A 13,332-nucleotide genomic window follows, 5' to 3' on the forward strand; every position below is an offset into this window, starting at 1 on the left:
GGCTGCTGTAACAGTACCACAAACCTAATAAGTTAACAGAAATGTATCGTCTCCGTTTTTGAGTAGTAGAGGTCCGAGATAGGTATCAGCACGGTTTGTTCCTTCTAAGGACCATGTGGAAGTATCTGTCCCATACCTCTCCCCAGCTAGCTTTCTGGGTGGTTTGCTGGCCATTTCAGGCAGGTAGAGGTATTTCCCCAATCTCCCATCTTCATATGACTTTCTCCCTGTGTGCCTGTGTATTTGTCCAAATTTCCCTTTTATCAGGATAGCAAGGCTGTTGGATTAGGGCCTCATCTGAACTAACAGCATCTGCAAGGATCCTATTTCCAAGGTCACATTCTGAGGCCTTGGGGTTAGGACTTACCATGAATTTGGGGGTGGGAGGGTGGGACACAATACAGTTCATACATTTGAGTGAGATTTGGTTGAGATGTAACCCGTAGACCTAATTTCTCCCTTTTATAGTTTCTTGAAGATGGCTCTTTGCAGCCTACGTGGTAGTGGAGATATATTCAAAGGACTTCCCTAGTATCGTTGGACCAACAAGCACAAGCAGATGGCAGGAAGATTAGAACATTGGATATTGATTGCCAGTTTTTAAGGTGTGTTAATTTTCTTGTGATTAATGTTTTAAGAGTCCTTTGTAAGATACACACTGAAAGGTGACTAATCTGTAATAAGATTAACTATAAGGAAGTTATAAGGTAATGGGAGGAGTGCATTGGTTGGGTGGAGAGGAAACAAGGTTAACCGTGAGTTGATAATTTTGAGGCTAGTTGGTGGATTCTCCACTTATATATATAGGCATCCCTCAATATCCATGGCGTTTGGTTTCAGGACCACCCCCACCTTATGAATGTTAAAAAAAAAATCCCTAGTATTAAATGACCTAATATTTGCATATAACCTATGCACATCCTCCCATATACTTTAAATCAGGGTTCCCCAACCCATGGGCTGTGGAATGGTACCGGTCCATGGCCTGTTAGGAAACAGACTGTACAGCAGGAGGTTGAGTGGCCGGTGAGCACGCATTATCACCTGAGCTCTGCCTCCTGTCAGCTCAGTGGCCACATTAAATTCTTCATGACCTGTACATGTGAGGGATCTAGGTTTGTGCTCCTTATGAGAATCTCTAACGCCTGAGGTGGAACAGTTTCATTCCTCACCCTTCCCCGTTGTGTGGAAAAATTGTTTTCCACGAAACCGGTCCCTAGTGCCAAAAAGGCTGGGGACCTGTACTTTAAATCATCTCTTGATTATAATACCTAATATTATGTAAGTGTATGTAAATATGTTATACTGTATTCTTTAAGGACTAATCACAAGAGTCCAGCTGTTCAGTACAAATGTGACCATCTTTTTTCTGAATATTTTTGATTCATGGTTGGTTGAATCCGTGGATGTGGAACCTGAGGATCTTGGAAAGTCAGCTGCATGTTGAACATTTTCCAGGCTTTAAAGAAAAATCTATAAGAGGCAAAAGTTCTGTTTTTGCAATAGCAACTGCAAAGTGTGCCTTGGCAAACCGATAAAGTAAATAGGAAATTTAAAACTAGCCAGCCAGGCCACGTCCAGTGGCTCAGGCCTGTAATCCCAGCACTTTGGGAGGGTGAGGTGGGTGGATCCTCTGAAGTCAGGAGTTCAAGACCAGTCTGGCCAATATGGCAAAACCCTGTCTCTACTAAAAATACAAACAACCTGGAGTGGTGGTGCACACCTGCTAGTCAGCTACTTAGGAGGCTGAGACACGAGAATCGCTTGAACCCAGGAGGGAGAGGCTGCAGTGAGCAGAGATTGGGCCACTACACTCCAGCCTGGGCAACAGAGCGAGACTGTCTCCAAACAAAAAAGCGGCTCATTGTAATGGAGATAGCATATACTTTAGTATTCTAAAAGTTTGGGAGTTGGATTTTATCCAGTTTTAGGCAAGATGGAAGACTTGGGAGCAGGAGAGTAGCAATCTCTGGCACCATTTGGATGGTTAGGCGTAATCTGCCTTTTCTTGGGTCTATAAATTCCCTAAGGGCACCAACTGTCTCTTGTTCTTCACTTGAGCTTCAGCATCTAACCTAGAGCCTGGCATACAGGTGTATGTTGGTCATTCGCAAGTGCATTTGCTCCCTGTGAGTCTCAGATACATTAAGAAGCTTGAGACAGCATTGCTGCGCCTGTAAAGTTACAGGGACTTATCTGCCTTCTAGGAAGAACAGTCTTAAACATTAAGCCATTATGGTTGCTTCATCCCTTTGCCTTTGCCACATGCTGCCATCCTACTGGATGTAGATGGGAAGCCCTGAAGTTTAGGATTGGAGTCCACAGGTGTTCTTAAAACTGTAAGAGTAAGAGAAGCTTGTTGAATGCAAGTATAGATCGAATTTTGAGAATGTCTACTCTTACGCATAACATTTTTAAAATTTAGATTATTTTTTAGTAATTTTATGTAGAATTTGCTTCATTGAATTTTTATAGATATTAAAACCATTAAAAATAATGCTCATTCCATCCAGAGTGTTGCAGAATTAGAGGTTTTATTAGCTGCTAGTTTGTATTGATTGTAAGTTTATAATTTCAGAACTGAATAATAAGCATTGTCAATCATTAAGCAAGGAAAAAGTGAACATCTCTGCTATTTTTCCTTTAATGTGTTTGGCATATTCAAAATCCCTGTTTTAGAAAAGAAATAATGTTAAAACATGTTTATAATGGACAAAGACTCTAGGCAGAGAAATAATATTGCAGAAGCTTTTAAAATGTCTATTCTGCAACTTATTTTAAAACCCAAAGGTGAAAGGATGGTACTACCATAAATCACATTGACACAGAAAAACCATAGGCAGCTTGAGAACTTAGGTAACAGTGGAGAGTCTAGCAGGATCTGTAGGTCCTGCAGACAAGTGTGATGCTTTGAGATGCCTAAATAGCTTCAACGTAGTTGGCTGGGAGCATTCCGGTCCTGCCAGTCCTCTGCACAGTGCCATACATCCAACCTTCATCAATAGCTTGAACATTTATGATGGCGTCTCCATCCTTGAAAGACACCTCATCTGCATCAGCAGCCATATAGTCATACATGGCACGGAAGATTTTCTATTCATGGGGATGGAAAAAGGGGAAATATTATATGTTGGATTTGCAACAGTTAGCACACATCTATTTGTAAGATCTCTCAGGACTGACTTCACAAACTTAAGTTGAACAAAAGAGAATGTGCAACCATCAACAAAGTAAAAGGAACCCACAAAATAGGAAATACTTGCAAATCATATATCTGATAGACAATATCCAGAACATATGAAGAACTCCTACAACTCGATGCCTTCCCCCACCAAAAGAGGCAAAGGATATGAATAGACATTTCTCCAAAAAAGATAGACAAATAGCCAAAAAGTACACAAAAGGATGCTCAAAATTAGTCATCTAGAAAATGCAAATTATTAAAACCACAATGAGATATCCCTTCACACATGCCAGAATGGTGATAATAAAAAAGACAGACAGTAACAGATGTTTGTAAGAGGGAATGTGGAGAAATTAGGTCCTTCATAAACCACTGTGGGAGTGGAAAAAGAGTGCAGCCACCTTGGAAAAGAATTTGGCAGTTACCACATGTTAAATACAGCATTACCCTATGGCCCAGCAGATTCCACTCCTAGGTGTATACCCAAGAAGAATGAAGACATAGGTCTGCACAATAATTTGTACATCCATGTCCACAGCAGCATTACTCTTAATAGTCAAAAAGTGGAAACAACTTAAATGCCCACTAACTGATGAATGCATAAGCAAGATGTGGTATATCCATACAGATCTATTATTGGGTATTAACAAGAATAAAGTACTAATACATGATACAACATGGATGAACTTCAAAAGTAAAGGAAGCCATGCAGCAAAGTCAGTATATGTATGGTTTTATTTATATGAAATGTCTTGGGTAGCCAAATAATATAGTGACAGGAAATGGATACTTGGGATTGGATGGAGCAGAAAGGGGTAAGTTGGGGATGGAGAATGAATGCCAGTGGGCACCAGCATTTGTTTGTTTGTTTTTAATTCACCAGAAGAGTTTTGAATATACAGTTTTTTTTATGGTGATGAAAACATTCTAAAATTAGATTATGGTGATGGTTGAAAAAAACTAAAAAAAATCATTGAATTGTACACTTTAAAGTATGAACTTCATACTGAGTTATGTATCCATAAAATTGTGTGTGCGCGAACGTGTGTGTGTATGTACTGACAGAAAAGAGAATATGCTGCTACTTTTATTTATGGCCTTTTTCTACCTTTTGAAGAGGTCAATCTTGTATTTTAGAGAAGAATTTGAAAACCCATAGCACTATTGCATGTCATCTTTCACTCTGGGAATTTGGGAGCATACCAGTGTAAAAGTTTCTCAAAGCTATCCTCCACAGTGTTAAAATTGTAATAATTTGGAGGTATATAATAATTGATAATATCAAAAGTTTCTTCCTAGGAGCAGCCACTGGTTAGTAGTTTTGGATATAACCTATATGGGTTTTTTTTTTGCATTCTGAAATACACATGCATATATTCAAATTCACAAATAGATTTCTCCTTTGCATAAGTGGAACATTACTATAAATAATACTGTGATTTGTTCTTTCCATTTAATATAGCTTGGAAGTCTTTCCATATAAATATATCTGCGTCTTACCCTTTTTGACTGCTGCAGAGAATTTCACATTTTAGTAATATCATGAATTATTCAGCCATTTTCATTTTTCTGGACATTTAGTTGTTACCATTTTTTCTTACGCTATAATGAGCATCTTAGCATTTATCTTTGGGCAAATTATTTCTGAAGAAAAAGCTTTTAAAGGTGAAAGTTTTAGGTCAAATGGTATATGTGTTTAAACTTACATATATATATATATATATATAAATAATTTTACAAATAGAGATGGGGTTTTGCCTTGTTGCTTAGGCTGGTCTTAAACTCCTGGACTCAAGTAGTCCTCCCACCCCAGCCTCCTAAAGTGCTGGGATTACAGGCGTGAGCCACCATTCCTGACCTAATTTTTAAAGTTTGCTATTAAAATGTTTGAATATGATACAATATGATCATATTTGATTCAATTCGATACTTTGTATTATATACTTTATTACTTTTTATATTCCTGGTTACTAGCACTTTTATTTTTATATTCCTGGTTGCTAGTCATGGTGAACATCTTTTTTTGTTGGCCATTTTTATTTATTTTGCCATAAATTATCTATTCTTAGTCTTCCAAATCCTATTTTGAGGGTGAGGGGAATTATTAGTGAATTTTAGAGTGCTTTATTCTTTTTCAATATTAATATTTTTGTTATGTATTTATATTACATACATGTTATTATAATATAATGTTATTATACAAATGTACAAATTATTATGCAGACCTATGTCTTCATTCTTCTTGGGTATACACCTAGGAGTGGAATCTGCTGGGCCATAGGGTAATGCTGTATTTAACATGTTTATATAATGTTTGTATATAAACAAAATATTAAATACAAAATATTTAATATTTTGTTATGTATTCTGTAAATGTTTTCTCCCAGTCTGACATGTTTGTATTTTAAATGTTTATGGAAACATTTAAAATTTTATGATCAAATTGGCCAGGCTTTTATACTTCTAGACTTTGGAATTTGCCTAGGAAGGCTTTCCCCATTATATTTTAAAATTATTGTGGCTGGGCTGAGTGGCTGATGGCTGTAATCCCAGCATTTTGGGAGGCCAAAGCAGGCAGAGGGCTTGAGCCCAGGAGTTCGAGACCAGTCTGGGCAACATAATGAGCCTCTACCAAAAAAAAAAAAAAAAAAAAAAAATGGCCTGGCATAGCATACATGCCTATCATCCTAGCTATTCTGGAGGCTGAGGCTGGGGGATTGCTTAAGTCCATGAAGTCGAGACTGCAGTGAGCTGTGATCGTGCCACTGCACTCCAGCCTGGGTGATAGAGTGAGACCCTGTCTCTAAAAAAAAAAAAAAAAAAAAAAAAATTCTCCACTATTCTTTTTACTTCTACAATTTTGTATTTGACATCTAAATCTTTGGTACAGCTACAGTTTATGCTTTGAGATGGGTATCTAATTTTATTATTTTACTAAGTAGATAACTGGTTACCTCAGATCATGTAATTAAATAACTTACCCCTTTCCTGCTGATTTATAATCTTTTAGGGTCTGTTTCTGGACTTCATCTATTTTTATATCTATTGCCATGCTAAATCCATATTTAATTTTAATAGCTTTATAGTATGTTTTGCTCTTTTTTAGTTGAGTCCTTAAGTATTATCATTTTCAAATTTTACTTGATTATTCTTGCATCTCTTTCAAATTTTAGGATTAGCACAGTTTTTTTAAATGCTATTGGGATTTATATTGGAAATGAATGCATTGGTTTATTTCAGGGAAAATTAGAACTTTACAATATTCCCTTCCTTAAATATAATAGGTCTAACACTTATCTAGACCTTGTATATCATTTAGTAAAGACAGTTGTCTTCATACAAAGATTGTTCATATCAGTCCTAAAGTGTTATGCTCCCAAAGCTGGCAATATAGGCATGATTCACTATGCCCAAGCTATAAATGATTCCAAGCAGCAAATGTTTAAGATAGTAGGTGAGAACCAATGAGCCAAAACTGATGCTTTTGCTCTAGGTTTGGGTTTTTTTTAAAAAAAATCATTGAATAATGCTTTTCATTAATTTGAGTTTGATAATGAAAGTTTTTTGATATTATCGTTAATATGAAACTTAATAAAAGAGCATTATATAAAATAGAAGGTTGGGTTAAAAAAAAAAAAGACCATAATACCTAATACTTACACTCATGTTTGCACATATCAAAAATTAAGAATAATTTACTTAAGTGAGTTATTATTCACTTACTCCAGCAGTAGATGGATGAGATGGGATGGAAGATACCGTTGTCTGTTGGGTACCAACTGAAGATGATCGTTGTTGTGGGAGCTCTGTGGTTTTTGCATGTTTGTAAGCTGAAAAGAAGGGGGGAAATTCTTTATAAGAAGAAAAATGGCTACGTATCCTTTAAACTGTGTTTAGCAGCTGAGTGATGTCTTTTCCCCCCAACTTAGAACGATTTTCGAAAAGAGAAATCAGGGAAAATGAAACATCTACCTTCATGCAACCCTCCACAATTCTAGTCTTGTCTCATTAAAAGAAAGGATCAAAATTTTTTAAATTTAGTTTTTTACTCAAAGCATCTCTTATAGTAACCACCAATGAGCTGGTTGGGTGGGACTGCCAAAGTCAGCGCCATGCACTTGTACCTGTTGAGACTGCAAAGACACCCCCGTCGCTGTAAGTTGAAAGGTGGTGGTCTGGCGCTTCTGAATGCTCAGACTTCTCCTCACCCCCACTGATGCTCAGTGCACTGGCAGATCGTGACTGCTCCCGGCTGCGGCGCTGAGCTTGGACTGGGAGAGATGTAGCAAAAATTTCTATGTTAGTAATGCCTAACAGTTATTGAATCTCAGTTAATGTTATCTTTGCCAAGCATGGTTTTAAGTAGTTTCCCGTGGGTCAGGCCCTCACAGTTATTCTGATGTAGGTTTGTCTTTCTTATTTTTACAGATGAGAGCTTAAGTAAATGACCAAAGGTCATGGAACAGTTAAGTCATATAGCCAGGTTTCAAATCCAAGAGTCTATTTGTAACATCTCCCCTCTGCCCTGCCAATTTTCCTGGCTCACCAAAATGAATCGATAGTAATATTCACATTCAGACTCCATCTTTAACTTCTCCAGAAAGTCTTCCCTAACTGCAAATCAATTTAGTATTTCTCTGTGTTCCTAAAATACCATGGGCAGACCTTTAAAATTGCACGTGTCAGAATGCAACCACGGATTTACTTCTGTCTTCATCAGAAAACTAGAGTACAAATCCCTTGAGGACTGTCTCTACATAATATTCTACTTTTTAAATTTTTTTTTTTTTGAGATGGGGTCTCTGTTGCTCAGGCTGAAGGGCAGTGGTACAGTCACAGCTCACTGCAGCTTCAACCTCCTAGGCTCAAGCTATCTTCCCACCTCAGCCCCCTGAACAGCTGGTACTACAGGTGTACACCACCACTCGCGGCTATTTTTTTTTTTTTATTGTTTGTAGAGAAGGGGGTCTCATTCTGTTTTCCAGGCTACTATTCTACTTTTTAACATGAATAGAAGACATAAAGTTGTGCAGCCTGCTTTGTGTAATGAATAATCTTCCTTGATGCAATAGAGCTCAGGAAATTCCTAAAGGTCAAATCCTTTCTCTTCCCTTTCCCTGTGTATTTTCATTATGTCTCCAATAGAAAGATTTACTACTGTTTTTTCTTTGGAAAAAAATTAGAAGTGATAATAATGGGCCTGAAGGAAACATGCACTGAGGCGGTGAAACAAAATTTTTTCTAACTTGAACTTGTCTAGAAAATAAGTTTTGCTCACTAGTTAACAAGGTATTTTTATGCCAAATGGGCAGCTCAGAAAACGGAAAACCCTGGAAGGAAGGAACTTCAGAGCCCAAATAAAAGTCATTGACTCTAGCATACTAAATGGTGATGTTTATGTTGTAAGCCTTTTTCAGCGTAACACACCATTAATCATGTGTAAGCTTCGGGACTGGATGTTGTCTTCTGCTGGGTCATAGTCAAAAACCGAACCAGGATTAGTACGCCAGACACGTAAACCTGAAAGGGAAACCAATGATCAGAACAAGTGTTTTTGGACTTTTATAATAACTTGAAAACCAAGGCATGAATTTTAACAACCACCAGGGGATTGAATCACACTTATTCCAGCTTAGATTCTGGGTCATGTCTTCTCCTCAGAGGAGAACAAAGATAAGGTAGAAGAGATACCAGCTTTGTAAACTGAGATAATAGGAGCTTTCTTGCACCCCTAAAAAAAACAGATTGAAGTCCTTTATATTTTGACTTGATGTAGATAATGTCCCTTTAGTTCTTCTACCCGCTCACTTAAAGTGGGTAGAGGTGGGTAACTTAAAGTTAATCCGCTCCCCCAACCCAGGCTCAGTTACCTGTAATAGTCTCCTGATCTTGGTCATTCCGTTTTTGTTCCATTTCTACCACTTTCCTCTGAATACCTCGGTAGCTAATGTCACTGAAGTCCTGCATGTTCTTCTTTACTCGTTCAGTGATAGGATCTGTCACCACTGGTGTGAAGCAACCCTTGTGTTTCTCAAAGTCTTCATGGTATTTCACCTGAAATGTCATGAATTTGCTTTATGAAAATATGATGGTGTGACCATATCCCTTTTTACATATTCTGACAGGCAGCCAGCCAATCCTAAAGAATTTCTGACTCACCGTTGAGATGTGCCGTTGGGTCTCCCTCACCCGTCTCATCTCGGGGGTATCCAATACATAGGCAGCTTTGCCTTGTATTTGTTTCCGGAAGCTATCAGAATAAAGAACCTGATCGAGGAGAGACCATGAATGAGTGGTGCTGTCCTAAATCTGAAACCTCAAAGCTTTTCCAGCAGATAGAGATGGAAGGAGCTGGTGAGGGACGCTTGGGTCAACTGAAGGGGCCCAGTGAGACACATGACCAGTTTTGGAACAGGCTAATCTGGGGACCGGGAGTGCTCGCAGCAGAAGAGAAAGGACTTGTTTTGACTTTGAAAATGAAACTCATTTTCAAAGAAGGGGCACAGTGTAATTTTGAAAAGAAAGTGACCTCTTGAAATTTGCTAGGAATTACAGCATCAACATATTCGATGGTATTTGACTCTAAATCTGATATTGAAGGGAATTTGAAAGAACTGTCCTTTAAAGCAAGTGATTATTTTCCTTATGTCCAGACTTCATAAACCAGTATGCTAATATAGAAATCAAAGTCCTCCAGACACTAAAACCCCAAAATATATCCAAAGAAGGCATTCATTTCAGAGTATTACCCATGTCATAAAGTATCTTAAAACTATAGGAGAGCAGAAGATTGAGGATGTTAGGAAGTAAATTTGTTATAGTTGGTTATGTAGAACTACCTCAAGTAAAGTATAAGGGGGAAGGAAAACATTGGCAATATCATGTTTAGTATGATGGTTTGGAATGTAAAAGCACAGTTAATGTCAATTTTAGTGTAAATTTTCAGTTGAATAAGTGCAAATTTTTATGGTGTTAAAAACGTTACTTTCCAAGATGTTGCATTTTTCTCTCCTTTAACATTTTAGTGTGTTTTTCAGTTGAATGAGAAATGCGTGTTTTTATGATGTTAAAATGTTATTTTCCAAGTTGTTGCACTATTTTTTAGTCCTAGAAAATACCGAGCTAATGTTTTCTTGGTTGCGCTTAGCTCTCTCCATCTCTGGAGTAACAGGTGTCGGAGTTGCTTTTCTCATGTTCTCTTTGTACAATACCTAGGGAAGCCAAAAGAGCATCCAGGCATCAGACAGCAGAAAACCAGGTCTGAAAATCATTTAGCTGGTGTTATGGCTCAGTTATATCACACTGAAGGTAAAGCCATTAAAATGTTACGGTAGAAAGCAAAAGTTAAGTAAAATCACTGTGACCTCGTGGGGTTGGTTTGTTGTTTAAGTGGACAAGGAAGAATTTTTAAAGATACACAAAAGTTTTGGAAAAACCGTAAGATAAATTAGTGGTATAACCATGTTTGCCAGGGCTGTTAAAATTTTAAGGATTTATTATTCCTTTCTAAAATACCGAGCTAAAGTTTTCTTGATTGCGTTTCACTCTTTCCAGCTCAGGAGTAAAAGGTGTGGGGGTTGCTTTCCCCAAGTTCTCTTTGTATAACACCTGTGAGATACAAAGTTGTGCCCGAAAGTCACTATGAAGTAATAATCACTATTAATTATATTGCAAGTTGGGGGGAAACGCTATGCTTAATCTATTACTATTAGTGAGAACACCTATCAAGAAGAAAGCTTAAAAATAGTTAATGGCTACAGTAAATGTAGTGTGATATTTAGAGCAGATGCAAATGTAACTGGCATTTTGTTTTTAACCTGGGACAGGGTTAGGAGCAGGCCAAACTGCAGGAGTTATTTTGCAAAATTAAAAGCACTTTTATTTCTCAAGACAATACCGAGCTAATGTTTTCTTGATTGCGTTTGACTCTCTGCATCTCAGGAGTGACAGGGGTTGGGGTGGCTTTCCCCACATTTTCTTTGTACAAAACCTATGTGAATCCAATGGATCCAAAAAGCCAAAAAGAAAAAGAGTTACAGTTACCAAAAAAGGAAATGGTACAGATAACTTTTGATTATCTTTAGGGCCCCAAACTATTTGGGCAATTAGGTTAGATGGAAAGCAGTATGTTTCCCAAGGAAGTTAAGTGTAGTTACAGCAAGACACAACGTTTCCAGGATAGGCCCCTGCCCTGAAACCCTTGAAGACTACAAGAGAGACCTGTGGTGTTCCTCAAAAGGATGCGAAACCACCATCATTTAACCACTAGTCTCTGAATGTCAAGCCCCTGAGAGATGCTCTAAACAGGAGTTACAGGCATGAATTTCAATCACACTGAGAAGGTTGAGGCTGCTCCTAATGTCAGCTGTTTTGTTTTATTTTAGACAGAGTCTCGCTCTGTCACCCAGGCTGGAGTGCAGTGGCACGATGTCTGCTCACTGCAACCTCCGCTTCCCGGGTTCAAACAAATTCTCCTGCCTCCGCCTCCTGAGTAGCTGGGATTACAGACGTATACCACCATGCCCAGCTAATGTTTGTATTTTTTAGTAGAGACGGGGTTTCACCATGTTGGTCATACTGGTCTTGAACTCCTGACCTTGTGATCCTCTCACCATGGGCTCCCAAAGTGCTGGGATTACAGGCGTGAGCCACCGCACCCAGCCCACAGCAGCTTTTTTACTGAACTGTTTTGCAGCACTTAAACTCTCATAGACATATCAGTAAAACTGCAGGCCCTCAGACAAAGCAAAGGATGTCCCCTACCCCCTTTTTCTTTGCTATCCTCTATAACTCTGCCTCTTTAGTTTCATACAACATCAAGCTTATTAAGGAATAAGGTTTTTGGCTCTTATATCACTGTCATGGTAAATCAATAGAAAATGAGAAACATATAACACATAGTGATAAATCCTCAACCTCGGTATCTCCCCCTCAGTGTCATTCTTGGAAACATGGGAGATTTAGGAAATGACATTCAAGAGGAAGAATTCTGTTGAAATAGTGGTTCTCAAAGTGGGGTCCTTGGACAGCAAGGTCAGTATTGAGAACTTGTTAAAAATGCAAATTCTCTGGCCCCCTCTATAACAGACCTACAGAATGAGAAACTAGAGCAGGACCCAGCAATCTGGCTTCACAAACCCTCCAGGTTATTCTGATGCGTGCTAACGTTTTAGAAGCACTGCACTCAAGTACTGGAGAAACCTACAGACAGTAGAAATGTGGAGACCACAGGTTATTTGCTACTGAAAGCTGTAGTCCCCAGGCAAACCTCAATCCCTGGATAATTTACAACCATATATGTCATATAGCACAAGCTTACAGGAAATGGTTTACTAAAGTTTGCAGTTAAAGACTATACAGTAAAACTGAAGAACAACAACAAAAAAACGAAAATTGGTAAAACAAAAAGCCATTCTGGTGACACTTTCATTTTTAAGTAAATTGATAATTGCCAAAACTACTATTGGATCATAATTTGTATCATTATTCATAAAGGAGGGGATCAGGGATTGTTTTTCCCAAGGTCTCTTTGTTCAAATCTGACAGGGTAAATTAGAACCTGATGTCATTGACACAAAAATACAACAAAATCATATTCAAGAAAGAGCCCCATTGGACCTACTCTACCACCCCACACATACCCATCCTACATTTCAAGCATATCTAAAACAAAGAGACCTTGGGGATAGTGGATAGAGAGTAAGTTTGGAGAGAGAGAAGCAAAAGGATATTTTATTGGAAAATCTGTTACTTCTTGATATTAGAACTTTATGGATTAAAGCAACCTTGTTATGGGGTTAGGCTAGAAGTAGCCCAAAGGAAAAAAGGATAAATTTGCTAAAGAAATTCACAAAATTTAAGTTGTCTTTAAGAGGCAGGATTAATATGTATTATTTTAAATCATGAAAGTAGTTTCTAAAATCAGTAAGTAGTTTTTTTTCTTTTCTTGCCAAAGTACCGAGCTAATATTTTCTTGATTGTGTTTGACTCTCTCCATCTCGGGAGTGACAGGTAAAGGGGTTCCCTTGCCCATGTTTTCTTTGTATAACACCTGTGCGATGAGAAAGCATCCAGAAAAACAACCATGAGAAACATTTCATTTGTTGAGAGGTTTTAAGGGTAAGGTCAACTTCCTTGTTAAGAAAAAA

General features: G+C 38.0%; 2 protein-coding genes across 3 annotated transcripts in view; one reads left to right on the plus strand and one right to left on the minus strand.

Moving 5' to 3' along the window:
• The window catches only part of RIF1 (replication timing regulatory factor 1), a 93,403-nt gene that overhangs the window by 70,638 nt on the left and 9,433 nt on the right, over window positions 1–13,332 (plus strand). Inside the window, exon 37 of one of the 2 annotated variants that reach the window (XR_002732651.3) lies at window positions 469–605. The exons of the other annotated variant lie outside the window; for it this stretch is intronic. The gene's annotated coding sequence lies outside the window, so the exon portion shown is untranslated. The remainder of the gene's footprint in view (window positions 1–468; window positions 606–13,332) is intronic. 2 annotated transcript variants of the gene reach the window in all.
• Window positions 2,518–13,332, minus strand: part of NEB (nebulin) — a 215,414-nt gene continuing 204,599 nt past the window's right edge. The window contains exons 140-149 of the mRNA XM_026453974.1: window positions 13,143–13,235; window positions 11,082–11,174; window positions 10,700–10,792; window positions 10,303–10,395; window positions 9,344–9,451; window positions 9,055–9,238; window positions 8,612–8,704; window positions 7,309–7,455; window positions 6,908–7,014; window positions 2,518–3,093 (exon numbers count right to left, since the gene is read on the minus strand). Of these exons, the coding sequence (XP_026309759.1) occupies window positions 2,920–3,093; window positions 6,908–7,014; window positions 7,309–7,455; window positions 8,612–8,704; window positions 9,055–9,238; window positions 9,344–9,451; window positions 10,303–10,395; window positions 10,700–10,792; window positions 11,082–11,174; window positions 13,143–13,235 (1,185 nt within the window). The 3' untranslated portion in view covers window positions 2,518–2,919. The remainder of the gene's footprint in view (window positions 3,094–6,907; window positions 7,015–7,308; window positions 7,456–8,611; window positions 8,705–9,054; window positions 9,239–9,343; window positions 9,452–10,302; window positions 10,396–10,699; window positions 10,793–11,081; window positions 11,175–13,142; window positions 13,236–13,332) is intronic.

The sequence above is a fragment of the Piliocolobus tephrosceles genome, chromosome 11 (genome assembly GCF_002776525.5).
Source record: "Piliocolobus tephrosceles isolate RC106 chromosome 11, ASM277652v3, whole genome shotgun sequence".
NCBI classification, from domain to species: domain Eukaryota; kingdom Metazoa; phylum Chordata; class Mammalia; order Primates; family Cercopithecidae; genus Piliocolobus; species Piliocolobus tephrosceles.